Source organism: Cololabis saira, chromosome 1, assembly GCF_033807715.1.
Source record: "Cololabis saira isolate AMF1-May2022 chromosome 1, fColSai1.1, whole genome shotgun sequence".
NCBI classification, from domain to species: Eukaryota; Metazoa; Chordata; class Actinopteri; order Beloniformes; family Belonidae; genus Cololabis; species Cololabis saira.
The window spans coordinates 47,183,932-47,205,177 of NC_084587.1; the positions used below are offsets into that span (position 1 = coordinate 47,183,932).

Sequence of the window (21,246 nt, forward strand, 5' to 3'; positions counted from 1 at the left end):
CTTTGTTGAGAGATTTTAACACATTTCACATTGTCAAACGTTGCTGAGCTGCTTCTTTAAGCTCTTCGCACAATGTGCTGTGAACGCCCTGCTTCCTCATTCAGGGTGTAGAGTGGGTAAAGATGTGAGCAAAATAACTCGTGAGAACCGAATAAAGCTTAATACAGCTGAATTTAGGAGGAGGAGCTCTCAAAACTCCTCCTCCTAAATTCAGTATTTCACCTTGGACTCCGAACACCGAACAACATTAGCTGCCGACGGTAAAGGTGACGTAACACACCTCACGCTGCTATTCTGATCTTCATGCTGTTTGTGAAAACTTTATGTCATTCATAACTCAAACTGTTTCATGCCTGTTGAACTTAAAATAAACCAGTTACAAGAAAAAAATGTTGACCTTTTACGACTGAATTTGTGACCACATGCCATTTTTCCTGTCTTTCATGTTACATTTGTCGGTTACAGATGGCGAGGCTGTGGCACCTGTTGCTCGTGTGCTGGGCATGGTCTCCTCTCTGTCTCTCATCCAGAGTCAGCTTCATCGGTTCACCTCAGGAGTGTAAAACGGCTCGCTTTGTCCCTGGTTACAACCTGGGTGGAGAAGGCTTCGACATCGTTACAATGGAGAGGAAAGGTGCCTACGTCATCGACACTGAAACGTGGGACCTTGGAAACGGCACATGCAGGATGTACAGAAACAGCTACATGAATGGCCAGAAGCAGAAGGTCCCGGTGTCCGCCGTGGACTGGAGACCACTTCCCAAGTGCCAGTTTGCTGTCTCCGGTAAACTCTTTGATTCTGTTGAAAGTCTCGTCAACGACTCCACATCATCTGTGTCCAACAACTGGAAACTTGGTCTTGATATCCCTTCAAGCTCCGTTGGGGTTATTTTTGGCGGTTCCCACTCCAAGGCATCAATCTTTGGCATGCAGAAGTCTAGAAAAGATCGTTACACCTTCTTCCGTCATTCAGTCCGTTGTAGCTTCTATAGGTGAGTATGTGAGCATATACTGAACTAAAGCCAGTTTAAGTCGCTCAGAAGATGAGCAAACACTTTAATTGGCTGCAATATGTTTTATTTGATCCTTTCACAGCTACAGGCTGGTTGCAAAACCTTCACTGAGTCATGAGTTTGGATCAGCTGTGGATTCCCTTCCTCCTTATACACGTATGAGCCAGGCACAATACCGGAATTTGATAGACACATATGGTACACACTACGTCACACAGGTGAGTCTCGGAGGGGAAATGAAGGCTGTCACTTCTATCAAGACATGTCAGGCAACCATGAGCGGAGTGTCTGGAACAGAAGTCAAAGATTGTCTTTCTTTGGAGGCCTCAGCAAGCTTTGGAAGCCCTGTCTCCATCAACTCCATGTTCTAACACTGTAAGGACAAAAAAAAAAACTGAACCACGGTCAAAGCTTCAGCAGCACGTTTAGGGAGAGAAAGACCGAAGTTACTGGTGGAAACCTTAATGGAGCTGATATCCTTTTTCAGGGAAAACCAGTTCCTTCTCTCTATAAAAGGTGGATCAAATCCCTGAAAAGCATCCCTGATGTGGTCCAATACAACTTAAAGCCCCTGCACACCATTCTTCCAGTCAATCACCGTGGCAGGTTTGGACTAAAGCAAGAGGTAGAGAAGTACATCAAGAAGAACGCAGTGCAGAAACAGTGCTCCGAGTCTTGTCCGATTGGACACAGATCCAGTGGAAGAGATCCCTGTGCTTGTGTCTGCAACGGCAACCAGATGATCAGGTCAAACTGCTGTCCTGCTGGCAAAGGTCTTGCAACATTAAAGGTGTTTGGACTTTATGCACGCGGTCTCTATGGTGACAGGACCACCCAGACAGATGGGTCGGTGTTGGTTAAGTATGGTTACCAGAGGAAGCGCACTGCTATTATAGCAAATAATGACAATCCTCGCTGGTCAGAAGTGTTTGAATTTGGGCCCATTGTAATCAACATGGTAAACCGGCTGAGATCCACTGTTTATGATGAAGATTCATACTGGAACAGCGATCGCCTGGGTCGTTGTTCTGTTAAGCTTCGTAAGGGTTACGTGCGAGACAGCTGCATGTTTGACCACGGCACCTTCTTCTTCTCATACAAAGTTGAGTGTGCACCAAGTCTTGGTGGTAGCCGGTGTCAGGAGTATATTCCCTCCCCCATGAGCTCGTCCGCAGCTCGGCTCTTCTACACCAGAAACGGGGTATTGGTTGGGGACACCTGAGACCAGCTGGCGATGTGAAATCCTGTGCTGATTCAACTTCATGTTGTGCATTTTGCTGTTGCTTAATCATGTTACTTTTTATTTTACGATGCAATTTGTTTTTCTTCCATTACTTTGAAAACATTTCTTCTCATGTAATAATTTTTTTCAAATGTAACAATTATGCTTGTAAAACTTCCATTTAAAATAATAATAAAAACTGCAACATAAGTGTCTGTGTATCTGAATACCATGAAAAAAGCCTTTTTAGTTGATTAGTTCACACACAATAGATTGTAAGAACTATAAAGTCACAGTATCTAATCAAAAAAAGGGAGTCCAAGGCACTCTTCTTGTGGAAAAATATAAAAAGCCTTTATTAGAACATGGCTATTAGTATAAAAACATGGGAGCAGAGACCCACGCGTTTCGGCGCAAGCCTTCTTCAGGGTGAAGTTTTCCCCAACACCAAAGAGCACCTTCTAGATTATTTCTGAACAATTCCCTGAGCACTTCGGATTTTCTCTTCACTATAAAGTCACAGTGTTCCCGAACAGGATTTCATATGTAATCAAATTTACTGGAATCTAATTGTGTAATCATGTATTTATCGAATACTCACTGCCATTAGAAATGTCTTGTTTCGCTGTGCAAATATACGCTTGGTTACAGAAACACATGAATATTTCTTAATTCATGATTTATATACAAATATTCATATTGAGTCATTATCAGTAAAATATATAATTCATGGAATATTAATGTGTCATATGTTTGTTGACAAAAATTTTTGTTTTTACTTAAATAAAAGTATTATTAACAACTACACAAAAATGCAAAGTACCTTGTACCCAATCATTTTAGGATAGTATGTTCATGAGGGACAGACTCAACGATATCTTTTATGTAATTAACTCTACTAAGCCCTGCAGTATGAAGTTTTAAGTTTTTAGGCTGACTTAAGCATCCAAGTTTTTAAAGTATATTTTGTGCCAACTATGTATAATATGTTCATAAATTATCTTTCAACTTTAAGTTTGGCATACTATGAAATCCAAGGAACAAATACTTCTGATTGTTCAGTAAATATATCTTTGAGGTAAAGAATCTGAGTTTAACTTGCTGTGAAACATCAGCTGAGACAACTTTCTATCTATCTATCTTGTAAAAGTTTCTTTCCATCCCGGGTCACAAAGGTCTGCTGGAGCCTGTCCCATGTCTCCAAAAAGCAGGGGAACACTCTGGTCAGGTCAGCAGTAAATCAGAGGCTGGTGTAAACAACCAGAGATCACGTGCACTGTGCACCTGCAGATCATCAAGCTGTGTCAGGCTGAGGATAAGAGGAGGCTGTTGCCAGCCCTTCGCTGCCAGAGTCTTATCATAATTTGGTTACCTCGACCTGCATCCTGCACCTCATCTTTGCACCTTCCTGGCTTCGGTTTGACCAACTGCAAACCTTCCATGGAGACTCTGGCACCCACGGCTGGCTTCACAAGGCTCCTCTTCCTTCCGCCCCTCAGCTACAGCATAACCTGTCAGCACTCCAACTCACCTTGAGTTCAGGATTCAGCTGTCTCCCTTAACTCAACACTCCTCTTGGCTTACCTCCACCTGGACTCTTCCTCCCTGATCCCATTCAACCCTCCCTTGCAAATTTTCATCATCTCCACAAGCTCCCGAAACCCCCTGATTCCAGAGAACACACCGACCCAGCACAATCATTCATATCTTCAGAAATAAACTCCTTAAAAAGCTTTGCCTCCTGAAAGTGTTTTGCATGTCGGTCAGGTATTTGCAGCAAACCATGACAGAGGGACTTTAACCCAACAAAATCTACTGGACTGGTGCATTGTGGGAGATTACTGAAATGCAGCAGTAAATAAAAAGGTTTTCAAACTTGATTTAAAGGGGACCTATTATGAAAAACACTTTTTTTCTTGCTTTAACATATATAAAATGGTCTCCCCTCAGCCGTCCAGTGTGATGTGGATCTACGAGCTGTTCAGATTCTTACATAGGTTGGCCTCCGATGCGTGAAACCACGCCCACAACTAACTCCGCCTGCCGGAGCCTCTGCCATTTTTTCGTAGCGGTGTATCGTGTCATTCAGGCAGCCAATCAGCACAGAGCCTCATTATCATAGCCCCGCCCACTCAGAATCCTGCATAGAGAATGAGGTTAGAGAATGGGAAGATAAAGACATGGTTTAGAGCAGTGATTCTTAACCATAGGGCCGCGGCCCACACTTGGGCCGCGAGCGCCCCCTAGTGGGCCGCGAAAAAAATTCTGTTTTGTACGTTTGGGCCGCGGGGGCCGCGGGACTGCATCCCGACCATGTGGTGGCGCTAATGCGTTAGTCAGTTGTTACTGACTGCCAGCCGGTGGAGGAGGGAACCAAGAGGAAGAAGCGGGGGAGCTCTATAAAAGAGGAGAATAATGCCGCGGCACGTTCCATTTACCTCGGACACTCATCTAGCTGCACGTGTACTATTAAGGCCCGTATTTACAGAGAAAATCCTTTGTTTTGCACAAAATAGGTTTAAATCCGCCAGGATAAGGGATCGTTTACTTGGTCTGCGCTCAGAGTCGGCTTGGATCCGCCAGTATCAGGGATTGATTACTTGGTCTGCGCCCAGCAACGGGGAGAGCAAGCGCGGCGTGATCCTTTATTTTTATATTCTCCATCGTGGCCACAACTAAGCCCGAAACAGACTCAGAGCAACGCTGCATGCTACTCTGAGAGTGAGCCTTTCCCCCATTCCACCCAGACTGGACCTGATTGTGTCTCAGAGGCCCAAGTGTCTCATTAAGAGCTGCAGATAAAAAGGAAATTGTATTTTTTTTTTATATGTATATGAAAGAAAATAAAGATTCTTCTGGTTCTGCTATGCACAAATATAGTTTCATTTGCACTTTATTTCAATTTTATTTACAGTTTATTTAATTTAACATTATTTTGAATGTATTTATTTTACTTTTTATTAATAATAATGGCTTGGTTTTATATAGCGCCCTTCAAGGCACCCAGAGCGCTTTTTACAGAGACCATTATTCATTCCTACCCATTCTCACCGGTGGTGGTAGCTACGTTTGTAGCCAAAGCTGCTACGTTTGTAGCCACAGCTGCCCTGCAGACTGACAGAAGCGTCAGTCGGCCCCTCCGACCACCACCAAACATTCAAACACTTGCCCAAGGACACGACAGCAACTGGGACGTAGCGGGATTCGAACTGCCGACCTTCCGATCATTGGACGACCCGCTCTACTGCCATCCATTGATTGATTTATATGTATATATATTTTTTATTCTGAGTCCTTCCTTTTTTATTTAAGTAAAATCTAATTATTGATCTTTTATTAATAAGCCTGAACTGATTGATTTGTCCTAGTATAAATCAAGCTTGACGTGTGCATGTTAACATTGACATGTTTCATAAAAGTCTGTGATGATCATTTTATTTGACAAGGTTTTTACTTGGGCCCTGGGCCGCTCTGTACTGAAAAAATTGGGCCTCGAGGTCAGAAAGGTTAAGAACCCCTGGTTTAGAGGCTGAATTTCTAATTTATTTAGCAAAAAAAAATCAAAAGCTTGTTTTTAAGACATTCAAGGCCTGTTTAAAATAGGTATTAGATGCCATAATACAGGACTGTCTCAGAAAATTGAATATTGTGATAAAGTTCTTTATTTTCTGTAATGCAAAAATGTCATACATTCTGGATTCATTACAAATCAACTGAAATATTGCAAGCCTTTTATTATTTTAATATTGCTGATTATGGCTTACAGTTTAAGATTAAGATTCCCAGAATATTCAAATTTTTTGAGATAGGATATTTGAGTTTTCTTAAGCTGTAAACCATGATCAGCAATATTAAAATAATAAAAGGCTTGCAATATTTCAGTTGATTTGTAATGAATCCAGAATGTATGACATTTGTGTTTTTGTAATTGCATTACAGAAAATCACAATATTCTAATTTTCTGAGACAGTCCTGTAGGTCCCCTGAGCAACTGAGAGTTTCAGCAGCCCTGATGCATTCTGGGAGTTTGTTCCACAGGTGAGGAGCATAAAAGATTGCTGCCTTGGTTCTAACTCTGGGTACAGAAAGTACATGTGACCCTGACGACCTGAGGGTTCTGGTTGGTTCATAATGGACCAGGAGATCAGAGATGTATTTTGACCCGAGACGGATTAGAAACGTATAAACTAGCAGCAGGATTTTAACATCTATTCTGGGACAGACAGGAAGGCAGTGTAAAGATCTAAGAGCTGGAGTTATGAGGTTGACTCTCCTGGTCTTAGTGAGGACTGTGACAGCAGCGTTCTGGACTAACTGCAGCTGTTTGATGGATGTTTTAGGGAGACCCGTGAGAACAGCGTTACAGTAGTCCAGTCTACTGAAGATAAAAGCCGGACCACGTCTTCTAAGTCCTTCAGAGACATCAGTTGTTTAATCCCCCATATGTTCTTTAGGCAATAACAGGATGACTTCACTACTGTCTTAATGTGGCTGTTAAAATTCTGGTCTGAGTCCAGAACCACTCCCAGATTTCTGGCTATTTGTTTGTAGCGTTACTGCTTGAAGCTTAGTGCTGACTTTTAATCTTTCTTCATTGGCTCAAATGACTATTGTTTCTGTGTTGTCCTCATTTAACTGAAGAAAATTCTGACACATCCATTCTTTAATTTGTCCAATGCATTTGATCATTTCATTTCCCACTCAGCCCAGTCTGGCCTCCAGCAGGAGTGTCCCCCCCCCCTTATGATCCAGGTCCTGATCCAGGTTTCTTCCCTCAAGCGTCATAGAGACAACTTCTGTTGTAATAGACACTATATAAATAAAATTGAATTGAATTGATCAGTGTTTGAATTGGATTATAGTCTTCTGGTGAGATGGCTATATAGACTTGTGTGTCATCTGCGTAGTTATGGTAACACATTTCGTTCTTTTTCATCATTTGAGGAAGTGGGAGCATATACTGTAGATGTTAAACAACAGAAGCTGCAGAACTGAAGGAAAGATGCCTGAAAGCAGAGACATACTTACAATGTCTGGAAGATCTGAAGACATACAATGTGTTGGCAGAGTATCAAAGGAGCAAAGGAGAAAAAAATGTATACGCACACAAAATATATTACAAATCAATTCAATAAGGACATAAATAAATCGCTAAACATGTACATTAATCAATAGATACAAACAGTTTCAGTGCATCAGTTTTCAAACGTACACATCTGTTTTGGTGCTGCGCTGGTTTGATTATTGTTCCTGCTGACGATGCAATACTGCACCGCAATTTATCATCAGTTTAATTTTTTTTTTCTTTCCACTATGAGGTAGAATCTACTCATTTGGTATTCAAGATATAATTCATTAATATTGTAATTTGGACTTGCTCATACATTATGAGTGCTTATGAACTTATCAATTCATTAATCCCAATAGTAATAGGACAAGTAAATGAGTGCGTAACTAAAGAAGTAAGAATCAAAATAATCAGTTAAAACAAACTATCCTGAAGTTGGAAGTGTAGCAGAGAGGTGTGGATGAAATCTTCAGAGCTCGAAATGAAAGCGTCTGCGTTGTGAATTTGTTTGTGTGATGACAACTGAGCTTACGACGGCACGTACAACATCTGCAAGTAAAACAGCATTCATGGAAATTCAATTTTGCATTCTTCTCAGTGCTCCAAGTGTGAGTATTTTATTTGCCACTTATCTGACTTTCGCCATGGCAACTAAAAAAAGGAACGATTTAAACATTCATCTTTCCCTCTTTGTTCCTCCCTTACATCCTCAATGTCCCTCCACCTCAGCGCAGCTGGAGTTCAGGTATTATTTCAGACTTTACTTCTGCTTTGGTCAGCTGCCACCATATTTCAATGGAACAGTCTGTATTTAACCTCAAAGGGAAGTTATATTACTGCAGTATAAATTGGGAATAAATATATAGAAAAATAAGTGATTGAAGGTGTTGGAAAGTTGAGAGTAGTAGCCGAGAGAAAGATGAATGTTTGAACCTCCAGGGCTCTGTCTGAGAGCATTTAGTGGTTTTATTTTTAGCCTGGCAGCTGATGAAGTCACATGTGGGATGAGCTGGTTCCACAGGTGAACTCTCTCTGGGAACATATCTCTCCTGTTGTCATGGTTACTCGTTAGAATAGATGTTACAATGTGCCCGTGTAGGTGACAGAGGTGCCTCACGCAGTACAGCATCCAAACCTTAGAAAATCTTTCACTGAAAAAATATTAGCTAAAAATGTAAAGAACATAGGATTCAGTAGAAGTCATTCATTTATTCAATTCCATAAATATTTTTAAGAAACAACAAAGTTACGGCCCACTAAAAGCAATTTATCTCATTTAGGCTGTATTAACTTTAAAAAGTTAACCCCATTAAAGTCCGACATATTAAATATCACTGAAAAAAAAAAAATTGAAGTATCAGTTGTATATTGGAATCAAAAACACTTCAAAATTTGTATCAAAATAATTTCAAAATAATTATGTTCCTTATCATTAATAATACAGTACATTTACGTATATTTTATTTTGTTTGATATTTTATGAAGTTTTGGTTCGTATGAAACTTTTTTCCTTTTTTGATTAAAGAGATTACTACAAAAGTCTTAGACATTCACGTATTAAAGATGATACATCCAGCATTATAGGGTTGAAGTTGACATTGTACAGTAGTAGACTCCTGGTTTCCAGGTTGTTTACCCGCAAACCAGGAAAACCCGTGTGAGTTCACGTTCAACGTTGAGCTAAGCTGCAGGTTAAACATGACATGTGGCTTAGACAATACAATGTTAAACTGCAGCTTGTTGCTAACTGCAATTAGGAAATTGTAATTGTGGATGAGGGACTGATAACAGCGAACCATTGGTTGAGCCCACTGTCGACCAATCATATTAAGACCGGGACACACCAACCCGATAATCGGCCGTCGGACACCGTTGGGCAGTCGGGCGAGGTTGGTGACTTTAGTCCGGTTGGTGTGTCCCGTGCAGTCGTCCGTTGGCATTTCTGTCGATGGGAATTTTGGCCGATTAGACATGTAGAATCAGTCACTAGCCATTGGCCTCTATGATCAATCTGATTGGTGGAGCGCTAGCCCTTGACTAGCGAATCAGAGTTAACCTAGAAATGATGATGGTAAACTTACTAGATAAACACCAATGGCACAGACGCTGCACTACACTCTATCATGGCATCGGTCTGGATTTGGATTGTGTTTTATTGTGTTATATTTTCATTATTAGCATCGTATTTTCGATCCTTCTGGACTTTTATCAGAAGTGAAAACACTGACTAATGACAGTCTGTTCAGAACTCTAGACTAGAGCGATCCGTCATTTCCGGTTGTTCTTCTTTCCTTTTCTTTCTGGGCGACATCACAGATTAGCGCAGTTGCAGTTATTACGCCTCACTCACACGCAGAACGTGCACTCCAGTTGGCGTCGGATTGATGTGTTCGGGAGTATTTTTTTGACTGACTCGGAGAGACTGGAGGCGACTTTCAGCCCGACTGCTTTTCTGCCGATGGTCGGTCATCGGGGTGGCGTGTCCCGGCCTTTAGACATGAATGAATTGCTTTGTATAAAAATGTGATATTTGTGGTAGACCATCAATATCACTCCCAAGATCTGTCATGGGTGTGAAATCAAATGATTGTAACCAAAAACTTATTTTTTTAACCGGCTGTAAATATCTTTACTTTTGCTTTAAAGTTGACAGTAGTAGTAGTCGTAAAGTTGGACATTTTATCATTGCAGTCAGTGGAGATTGACTAACTTTTTCAGCCAGCTCTAAAAGCCGGTTGAAGAACTGCAATGAAACTTAGTTTCACATGAGCGTCAACCCAGAAGTTAGATGGTTGGCGCTTGGAGCAATAAGACGACTGCTAAAATCAGGCAATCCAGCTCCGTCCAGATGGAAAGTTTTTACATCAGGAAATGTTAACATGCTCATTCTGTATTTGTTTTGAAACCTGAGCAACCACAGTTGTTGACAGTGTTCTCAAACTTTATGAAAAATAAAAAAACAGCTATAATGTGATGATATGTATATATGTGATTAAGCAAATTATGACAAAGCCTGTGGAAGCGAGGTTTGAGCTGATAGAAAGGCAACAGTAACTCAAGTAACCACTCGTTACAACCGAGGTTTGCAGAAGAACATCTCTGAATGCACAATACGTCCAATCTTGAGGTGGATGGGCTACAGCAGCAGAAGACCACACTGGGTGCCACTACTGTCAGCTAAGAACAGGAAACTGAGGCTACAATTCACACAGATTCACCAAATTGGACAACAGAAGATTAGAAAAACGTTGCCTGGTCTGATGAGCCTCGATTTCTGCTGCGACGTTCGGATGGTAGTGGTGGTGTAATGGTGTGGGGGGTATTTTCCTAGTACCAACTGAGCATCATGTCAACACCACAGCCTAGTATTGTTGCTGACCATGTCCATCCCTTTATGACCACAGTGTACCATCTTCTGATGGATACTTCCAGCAGGATAACGCACCATGTCATAAAGCGCGAATATAAATGACAATGAGTTCACCACATCTCAGTCCAGTAGAGCACCTTTGGGATGTGGTGGAACGGAGAGATTCTCATCATGGATGTGCAGCCGACAAATCATACTATCATGTCAATATGGACCATATTCTCTGAGAAATGTTTCCGGTACCTTGTTGAATCTATGCCACGAAGGATTAAGGCCGTTCTGAAGGCAAAAGGTGGTCCAACCCGGTACCAGCAAGGTGTACCTATAAAAGTGGTCGGTTACTGGCAAAGCCAAAACTGAAGAGTTACTGATAACATTTTCATGAACTAAATGGAGACTGGAACATTAGGAGGTCACTGGTTTGAGCTGGTTGAACAGGTAGAGAAGGAGGAAGATTTTAAATCAACATGAAGCAAGAATCTCCGAAAGCTTCATGGGAGAGACAAAGAAAAAAATGCCAAGCATCAATGATCAGAATAGGCGTTGCATTATACGTGGTATTATCAGGACATGTATGAAGAAAAATACATGAGAGTACAGTATTAAGGGTAGGGTAAGTGTGGATTACTTGATGATAGGGTTAGGGTATTTGGAAATTTCCCCTCTGGGGGACTATTAAAGGATTTCTTATCTTATCTTATCTTATGATATGAGCAGGAATAGAGTTCTCGAATTAACACGTTAGTGTTTGCATGTTTGCAGTTAATGTTTTTTCTGTTACATTTTGCAACAAGTTTATTATCACATTTTTGTGTAAGTCGCCAGCAGGGCCGCACCCTGCGCTGCTTAGTGGAGAAGTTGGTGAACTTGTGAATGAAAAGTGAGAAGCGCTCCCACTTCTGTTGCAGCTCATGCTTATTTGAAAAGTCACTACCCAACAAGTGAAAAACATATTCATGATTAAGGTTCTGCAGAGTTTTCACCATTATGTTAAAATTAACCAAATCATTTATTTTACGATACAGTGCTGGAATCTAGCTTGCATGGTGCACAAAGACGCGCCATGCACAGTAGACAAACTGGAGGTCCGTGGGCTAAATCTGGCTCGCCACCTTGTTATTTCTGGCCCAAGAGAACATGCAAAGATAATGACGTTGACAAACCAGGAGCCATGGAGACAAACCAGTTTTTCTTTAGCTGTTTAGTGGCAGGGAATGCATTATTAACAGTTAAATGCCTGAGAGTGTCTAGTGGGTACAGAGGTGGAGCTGGGTCTGGAGGTCTTTTTGATTAAAAGCCTCTGCTAAATGACAGAAATAGTAATAATAGAAATAATATTAACAGTTAAATTCAGAGGCAACCAGCCTTTTGACTAACTTGTTTATTATGTCGTCTGCAGTGAAATGCAGTCTGACGCCGCTAATGCACAGTTTTGCTTGAATGTTTAACAGTAAAGTTGAGGAGACCTTTCCTGTTTTAGAGCAGAAAGGATTCTTCAAAGACAAAACTCAACCTACTCTTGATTATGTATTGGTAGAATTAACTTTACATAGTGTAAATTAGTTTAAACTCCCATAAGACTTCTTACCATGTCTTGTCAATTCCTCCCGACAGCACTGCTGAGTCCAGTTTGTGGGCATTCAGCATTCAGGCCAAGGCTTTTTTATGGGCACTGCAATACCTTCATTCACCTGTCATTAGGATAATTCATTTGTAGATTGATTGATGATTTAAGATATATCCTCAGACTTTTCCTTCCTCAACATGCCAACTACTGGTGACATGCACCGGCTCATCCTGAAGTAATGCAGCCCCACAACATGATGCTGCCACCTCCATACCTCCCTGTCACCTTGGTTTTCTGATGCCAGCAAGCTTGACAGGTTTTTTTTCCTTCAAATATAACAATTATTATGACAAACCAATTTAATTGTAGTCTTTAGACCACGAGACACAACCTGAAACATGAAGACATTCATCCCCCTGTGCAGCTGCAAACTGTAATCTGGCTTTTTTACGGTGGTGTTTGCCAGGGTTTGGAATAGCAGGACCCAGATGCGGGAGAGGGAGGCGGCAGGATTCCAAAAAATGTTTATTAACTTAAAAAAAAAAAACAACAAACTGCTGCTCAGCAGGATTGCAAAAAAAACAAGAGCCTAAACTGGACAGACGACACAACCTGGCAGAGAGAACAGTACACAGACAGGCAGGGAGCAAGGGAAACACCAGACAATATATGCACAGAAAGCTTGATGAGACACAGGTGCAAACGATCAGGGCAGATGGGAACAAGGGAAGTCAGGACTGCACGAAGGCCCCGTTTACACGTAGCAAAAACGGTGGTGTTTTCATGCGTTTCGGTCGTTCGTTTACACGAAAACAAAGCTCAAAGTCACCAAAAACAATAATTTCTGGAAACTCCGGCCAAAGTGGAGATTTGCAAAAACAATGTCTTCACGTTTGCTTTTAAACAGAGGGAAATGGATATTTAGGCTTCACAACGTCACATTATGCGTGTGTAAAATTTGTTTGGCCACTGTAGTTATTCGTGTCATTTGTTGATGTTTTTTTTGCTTCTCGTTACACTGCCACCTGTAGGTTTGGCTGCTCATAGCACCCCTTAACAGGGTACATATGCAGCTTCGTGTAAATGATGGTATTTTTCGACACAAGGACACAGTTTAACAACAGGACTGTGAGAAAGTGAGCAACCCCTCCCCTTCTCACCTGACTTGTTTTTATTAATGTGTGTGGCAGAGTGGAGGATTGGGCGTGGTCTGCGGGGGAGCAGCACACAGGTGTGCCTGCTTCTGCTAATTGGAGCCCACCTGTGTCCAATCAACCTCTCCTCCCTGCCAGGGTTTATAAACAGCAGCTGCATACCGGAAGAGGAGGCTGCTGAAGGAAGCTTGTTGTGAGGCTATGCCCCTTTGTGCCATTCTTGTTAGAATATTGTTTTTGCCTTCGCTTGTATGTTTTTGTGCTTTTTGGCACACAATAAAAAGCCTTATTTTTTGGCATTCTACGCTCTGCAAGGTTCTTTTTACACCTCATCATCCAGCTCCAGTTTTGCCTTGTCCCCTTTTACGTGGGGAGGCCGCTCTGGTTCCTCACATTTGGTGGCAGTGGTGGGATCTTTGGCGCCACCTGGAAAAACTGGAGAGAAGAGGTGGGAAGCGAGGCCGTGGGTTTGGCGGAGTCTGGGGAAGGATGGAACGCCCCAGGCTGACCCGAAAGGAGGAGTCTGGGAGACCCGGTGACCAGCAGGAGTCTGGGAGACCCGGTGACCAGCAGGAGTCTGGGAGACCCGGTGACCGGCAGGAGTCTGGGAGACCCGGTGACCGGCAGGAGTCTGGGAGACCCGGTGACCGGCAGGAGTCTGGGAGACCCGGTGACCGGCAGGAGTCTGGGAGACCCGGTGACCGGGAGGAGGCGTCCTCGGATACCGGGAGGAGGCGTCCTCGGATACCGGGAGGAGGCGTCCTCGGATACCGGGAGGAGGCGTCCTCGGATACCGGGAGGAGGCGTCCTCGGATACCGGGAGGAGGCGTCCTCGGATACCGGGAGGAAGCGGCCGGCAACCGGAGGAAATGGCCGTTTTCCTGTCTCGCAACGGGGTTGGCGAGACTCCAGAGGGGGAGGGAAGTGTGAGAAAGTGAGCAACCCCTCCCCTTCTCACCTGACTTGTTTTTATTAATGTGTGTGGCAGAGTGGAGGATTGGGCGTGGTCTGCGGGGGAGCAGCACACAGGTGTGCCTGCTTCTGCTAATTGGAGCCCACCTGTGTCCAATCAACCTCTCCTCCCTGCCAGGGTTTATAAACAGCAGCTGCATACCGGAAGAGGAGGCTGCTGAAGGAAGCTTGTTGTGAGGCTATGCCCCTTTGTGCCATTCTTGTTAGAATATTGTTTTTGCCTTCGCTTGTATGTTTTTGTGCTTTTTGGCACACAATAAAAAGCCTTATTTTTTGGCATTCTACGCTCTGCAAGGTTCTTTTTACACCTCATCATCCAGCTCCAGTTTTGCCTTGTCCCCTTTTACGTGGGGAGGCCGCTCTGGTTCCTCACAAGGACATAAAGACAAAACCGTGACATAAACCCAAAACCGTGATGGTTTTGGAGCAGGGGTTCTGTCACACTGTGACTTTTCAGCTCATGTTGGCACAAAGGGTGATTTATTGTGAATAAATGCCCTCTCTTCTTCTGGGTTCCATGTGCACATTTCACAACAAAGCACCTTCATCCATGGATCTTAAAATCCAACTCCTTTATCACATGTAGTTACAATAGCTCACACGCTGTTCATATCAACATGTTATTGGAACAGATGATGACTGCAGGGCAATTAAGCATCTGGAAATTCTAAAAAAGGACTTTCCTCTTAACATGTTGATTGACTTCTTTGGATTTTGGAAGTCCCTGTGTATAGAAATGTATCCACAGGTGTACCTCGAGTGTCTTCAAATGATGTGAGGTACTCTTTCAGGGGTTTCAAATGCCAAAACATGTGGAATTCTACAATTTATGTCAGGTTATAGTCAAATTAGTTTATGTACACATCTGACTTTAAAACAGTCATAAAATACTCTGCATTGGAAAACAAATTCTCACTATTTTTGACATCAAAACATTTCTTTCCTCAGATTTATTTGTCTTTTTGGTTTGCAAACTTTTGAAAACAGATGTTTGTTGGTTTGTTGAGTGCTCAAATGTCTAAAAAAAAACAACCTGAAGTCCCCTGTGGTGAGAAAATAGACCCCCCCGCCCCCACTGTTTCGTCTGCATTTGGGCCTTACAACCGACAACAGGTTGGTTATAAGACATGCTTAATCCAGTAGTCAACATGTTCTAATACCATCAGAGGAAACATATTCAGAGGCTGTTGTAACAAGTGCACTACCCTGTTTAAAGGTAGGTCCAGTTAATGCTCGGCAAAATTATCCCTTGGCTAGAATCAGAAGGCCCAGGTAAACTCGGGAGTGGAGAGTAAGACACTGAATGCAGCTCTAGTTTAGTAAACCAAAATTTATATAAATGCAAAAAATAGAAAATACAAATGGCCATTCACAAAAATGCGTTCACAATATATACAGTTCCCCTCAATGTTTGCAGCGCCTAGTTCCATCCATTTCCATAAAGGAAAAATTCACTCACTGATACTAGTGAGGCTTGTACACAGTGCAACGACCCAATAATTGAATGTCCAACGGGGGGGAAAAAAAATAGAAGTCCGTGTTGGGAGATGAGTATGCAAAAAATGAAGGTGTAGGTCGTGCAGGTGTGGCAAGAGTTAGGGGAAAAAAAACGGCTGCAAAATGGAGCCTCCTACCAGCCCGACCAGAGCAGTGGAGGTTCAGTAGGTTCCTCAGTCCTCAGGCTTTGTGCCCAGGCTAGGGCTTTAGCTCACCATCAACCTGGCCTGAATAAAAACAGGACCAATTAAATATCTAGTGTGCACACACAAATCAAATTTCTAATAATACATTGTAAAAATAAATATCAATGTACCGGTATATTCAAATGCTGTACAGTATGTTCATAATCTTGACATAAATTAATATGAATAATTAACACAATATTAGTTATATTAAATTATTCTTCAGTCATCACAGCATCACAAACATCCAGAATCAATCTGCAGGATTGTACAGATGATTACCTGGACTGCATGGAAATGCACTGAAAATAAGACATTAACAAAAGAAAAACTTTTAAATAGTTTGTATTTCATGTGGAAGGACACATCAAAAGACTTGGCAGTATGCTTAAGCTGCACAAACAATATTAGTTTAACTCACCAATTCTGGGTTTTAAATCAGTGATACGGTTCGGCATTCACCCGCTCCGTGGCTCCGGCAGTCGGCTCCTATGTTTAGAACCGTGATCGCATGAGTTTTGAGAGGTACCGGTTAGGTTAAGCTATAAAAAACAGGTTTGGCTCAACTCACCAATTTCAGGATTTTAAATCAGCAACAGTCGACATCTAAGCGCTTCAGCAACCAAATCTTCAACGTGTTTCTCTCCCCGCTCCAAACAAACAATTCCTCAGCGTGCGCCTCTCCCCCTCCCGCACCCGTCACACGGCTTAAACAGGTATTGACGGAAGTTGACGGCGTGACGCAATGACGTCCGGCAAACGTACCAAAATAAAAGTCTTTCAAAATAAGAGTTTCAAAATAAGTTTATTCCAATCGGGTTACATCCTCCCCCCTTTAGACCATGCAACCCCTGATGCATGTTAGACGTTGTAAACTCGAGATTGCACGTCAGTTACTGCACTGGTACGAAGTGCTTCGTTATAAACGTCAATAAAGCCATGAAATAGTGCCTGTACAACCGAAATAAGCGGATTGCCTAATGAACCATACTGAAGGCGATCAGGAGGTTGACGCTGCCGAACAGAACGTTTGATGACAGGTTCGACGACCGGATCGGGTGAGTTTGGAGCATCAACCAATGTTGGAGGTGGATCGAACAACTGTTCACTTTGGCTGGGTGTCCCTGCTTGGCCGGGTAGCACTGGTTCTTCATCAGGCAGATCCCCATGAACACCGGCAGGTGGTATTCCTTCAGTTTCAGTTAAGTCTCCACCAGACTCCAACTCCTCTTCTTCCACAGGCAGAGAAGTGTCAGGCTCATCAGAGGACTCCCCATCAGCAGGTAAGTGCACGGTTTCCGGAACAGAGACCACAGGCTCCTCCGACGACACAGGTGGACCAACAGCCCTGGCTAAAGGCCGAGAACTACATCCAGAAGAGGGGTCAACAGATAGACCGGGAAATTGAAATGTGGCTGGCTGAATCCGGATTTCAGGCACATTCCACTCATCTTCCTCCTCAACTGGGTCTCCAATATCATCCAACCTGGCTGGTTTCTGGCTCCGAGTTTGATGACGACGAGGGGGTGTAACTGGTTCTGGAAGTGCGTCACCACACGGTAGTAGGAAGGGACAGGGAAGGAGTAAATCTCGGTGTAATGTACGAGTTGGTCCATCCACCCAGCTCTCAGGCCGCACTGTGTACACAGGCAAATCTCCAGCACGTTTCACAACGACGTACACATCCCGCTCCCATTTGTCCTCGAGCTTGTGCTTGCCACGCAGTCTGACATTTCGCACCAAAACTCGGTCCCCTTCCTCCAGACTTGACGGAGTGACTCGCTGGTCAAAGCGGGCTTTATTCCGTTCGCCTGACTTTATAGCATTTTTTGAAGCTAGCTGAAAGCTTTCCTCAAGTCTGGACCGCAGGTTCTCAACGTACTGAGAATGAGAAGCAGATGGATGCTCCCGCACAGGCAAGCCAAAAGCTAGATCCACTGGGAGACGTGGTGAACGGCCGAACATCAGCTCGTATGGTGTAAAGCCAGTGACATCGTTCCGTGTACAGTTGTAAGCGTGCACTAACGGTTTCACATAGTCTTTCCATCTAGTTTTCTGCTTGCGCTCCAGTGTCCCGAGCATGCTAAGCAGAGTCCTGTTGAATCTCTCAACTGGGTTTCCCCGAGGATGGTAAGGGGTTGTTCGGGTTTTCTCAATCCCAGCGAGTTGGCAAAGCTCCTTGATCAGCTTTGACTCAAAGTCAGGCCCTTGGTCCGTGTGGAGGCGTTCTGGTATCCCATAGCACACTATGAAGTTTTCCCATAGGCATTTGGCCACTGTCTTCGCCTTTTGGTTTGCTGTAGGAATGGCTATTGCAAACTTTGTAAAATGATCAGTGAAGACAAGAATATCCTTTGTATTGCTTTGATCGGGTTCAAGTGATAGGTAGTCCATACAGAGTAACTCTAAGGGACGAGTAGTCCGGATGTTAACAAGTGGTGCTGATCTTTCTGGGAGTGCCTTGCGTCTCACACACCGGTTACAGGACTTGATCGTGGTTTCAATGTCTGCTGCCATGCGAGGCCAAAAGAACCGGGAGCGTGCAAGGTCCAAGGTCCGCTCGATGCCCATGTGCCCCATGTCATCATGCAAGTTTTTAACCACTAATGACCTCAGCTCCTCCGGTAATACCAGCTGAAACACGACTTGCTCTCCATCTCGCCTCTTTCGGTACAAGATGTCCTCTTGCAACTCGAGGCGGTTCAGCTCCCTCAGCAACAGCCCCAGGTCTGGAAGTTCTTGCCTTGCTGTTGGGGGAATCTTCTCTCCCGTCTCCATCTGGTGGATAACCTCTCTTATGACTGGATCAGCACGCTGCTTTTCCTTGAGGTCCAGGTGTGACACGGAGGGAACAACTGGTAAGCCATGGAGGTCCTCGCTGGCATAACAGTCAGGGACAGCTTTAGCCGACAGGCTCAGAGACTCGACCAGGGTGAAAGGACTCCCCGCCGAGCTGCCCATGACAAGACAGCGATGGCAAACGGCGGAGACGATGTCTGTGTCGAGTTCTTCCAATTCACCAGGTGAAATGACATGTTCTGCAGTGAACTTCTTAATCAGGTCCCGATCTTTCTGTTGTATCAGGTCAGCAGAATGGCTGTGAGGGCGGCGGGATAGAGCGTCAGCGTCAAAGTTCTGCTTCCCCGCCCTGTACTGCAGCTTGAAAGTGTAGGTGGACAGGGCGGCAAGCCACCTGTGACCAGCAGCATCCAACTTTGCGGTTGTTAACAGGTAAGTGAGTGGATTGTTATCAGTCACTACCACAAAGCTGGCTCCGTACAGGTAGTCATGGAACTTTTCACACACACTCCACTTCAGTGCAAGAAATTCCAACTTATGTGCAGGATACCTTGACTCGCTCACTGACAGACCCCGGCTGGCATAGGCGATTACTCTCAGCTGACCGTCCTGCTCCTGGTATAAAGCTGCTCCGAGTCCGGTGGTGCTGGCGTCGGTATGTAAAATATACTGCAGCTTTGGGTCAGCAAAGCCAAGAACTGGGGCACTAGTCAACTTCTCAATAAGCATTTCAAATGCACTCTGACAGGTGGGGGACCACCTCTCCCCAAACGGCTGTTTTGGATCCTGGATTCCTACTGGACTAGACCTTTTCTGGGCCTTGGAGGTAGGTGCATAGCCCCGTGTCAGATCATTGAGAGGTTTTGCAATGGTGGAATACCCTTTTATGAACCTCCGGTAGTATCCAGCGAAACCTAAGAATGACTTGAGCTCCTTCAGGGTTCTTGGAATTGGCCAGGATTTTAGAGCAATGATCTTATCTGGATCAGTCTCGACCCCCTTCTCTGAAACAATGTGTCCCAAGTATTTAACAGACACCTGGAAGAATTTACATTTCTCAAGAGAAAGCTTCAGACCATATTCTCCTAAGCGATGCAATACCCTCAGCAACCTGCGCTCATGTTCCTCCAGTGTGTCTGAGAAAACAATGAGATCATCGAGGAAAACCAAAACTTCTTTCAAATGGAGATCTCCCATGCTCTTCTCCATTAACCTCTGGAACGTGGATGGAGCGTTTGTTACCCCTTGGGGCATCCGATTGAATTCCCAAAATCCAATGGGTGTCACAAAAGCCGTCTTAGCTTTGTCTTCTTCATTCATTCCAATCTGATAATACCCAGACTTTAGGTCGAGAACACTGAACCATTTGGACCCGGACAAAGCTGATAGTGACTCCTCCAGATTTGGCAGGGGATAAGCATCCTTAACAGTCTGTAGGTTCAGTCTTCTATAGTCAATGCATAAGCGTATGTCACCGTTCTTCTTGCGCACCACGACAATTGGTGATGAAAATGATGACTCAGATTCACGGATGACACCAGCCTCCAGCAGGTCCCTTAGATGCTGTCGGACTGCTTCAATGTCCTGAGGGTGGATGGGTCTGGCTCTGTGCTTGAATGGAGTTTCGTCATGCAACTTTATGTGATGTTTCACCTTGTCTGTGCATCCAAAGTCCATGTCACTGCGTGCAAAGACATGCGGAATCTCGTTGAGCTTCTCAGTAATTCTCCTCTTCCACTCCGGCGGGATAGGTGATTCTCCAAAATCCAACGTCAGAGCAGGGGAAGTTTCTGATGGTGACTGGCTTGTTGACACAGTGTGTGATAAGATCTGGGGTGAGACTGCCAATTCAGCGATGGTGGAGAGAGGTGGAATGGTCACATCCTGGTTTGACTCATTGCTAAGGATGACTGGGATCTTCTTGTGGCCCTGGCTTGGGAACATGATCACAGAGTTCTTGACACACAGCCCACCTGGCAGTGGTGAAGCTGGATGCTCCACAAGCAGCCATTGACCGGGTGACGGCATACTGGAGTGGATGGAACCATCTATGAGGGTGGTATGACCAGCAGGGATGAGAACTGGTGATTTGCTGGCCAACTTAATCACTCCATCGGTGCCCATCTGGTGTTGCTGGTGGCGGATCTGCAGCAGTTTGAGCACTGCTTTGTAGCCATGGGCAGTCGGCTGGAAGTTGGCGCATTCACCCCCCATATACTGACTGTATAGCGGTTCTAAGGTGTTCATGCCAATTAACACTGGGGACTGATGGGCTCCGACATCAGGAACAACAAGCGCCAGTGTAGAAATATCCAACTCTGCTCCCAGGAATTCACTGGGGAATGTGACCACCATCTCCACATATCCAATATAAGGAACTGCTTGTCCTGCGGCTCCTT

At 44.0% G+C, this 21,246-nt stretch overlaps 1 protein-coding gene across 1 annotated transcript; it reads left to right on the forward strand.

Moving 5' to 3' along the window:
• Positions 1–465: 465 nt before the first annotated feature.
• Positions 466–2,235, forward strand: LOC133453561 (perforin-1-like). Its single transcript, XM_061733105.1, is given in 3 exon segments — positions 466–992; positions 1,096–1,403; positions 1,406–2,235. Coding segments are annotated over 3 exon segments (1,665 nt in total).
• The last annotated feature ends 19,011 nt before the right edge of the window (positions 2,236–21,246 follow it).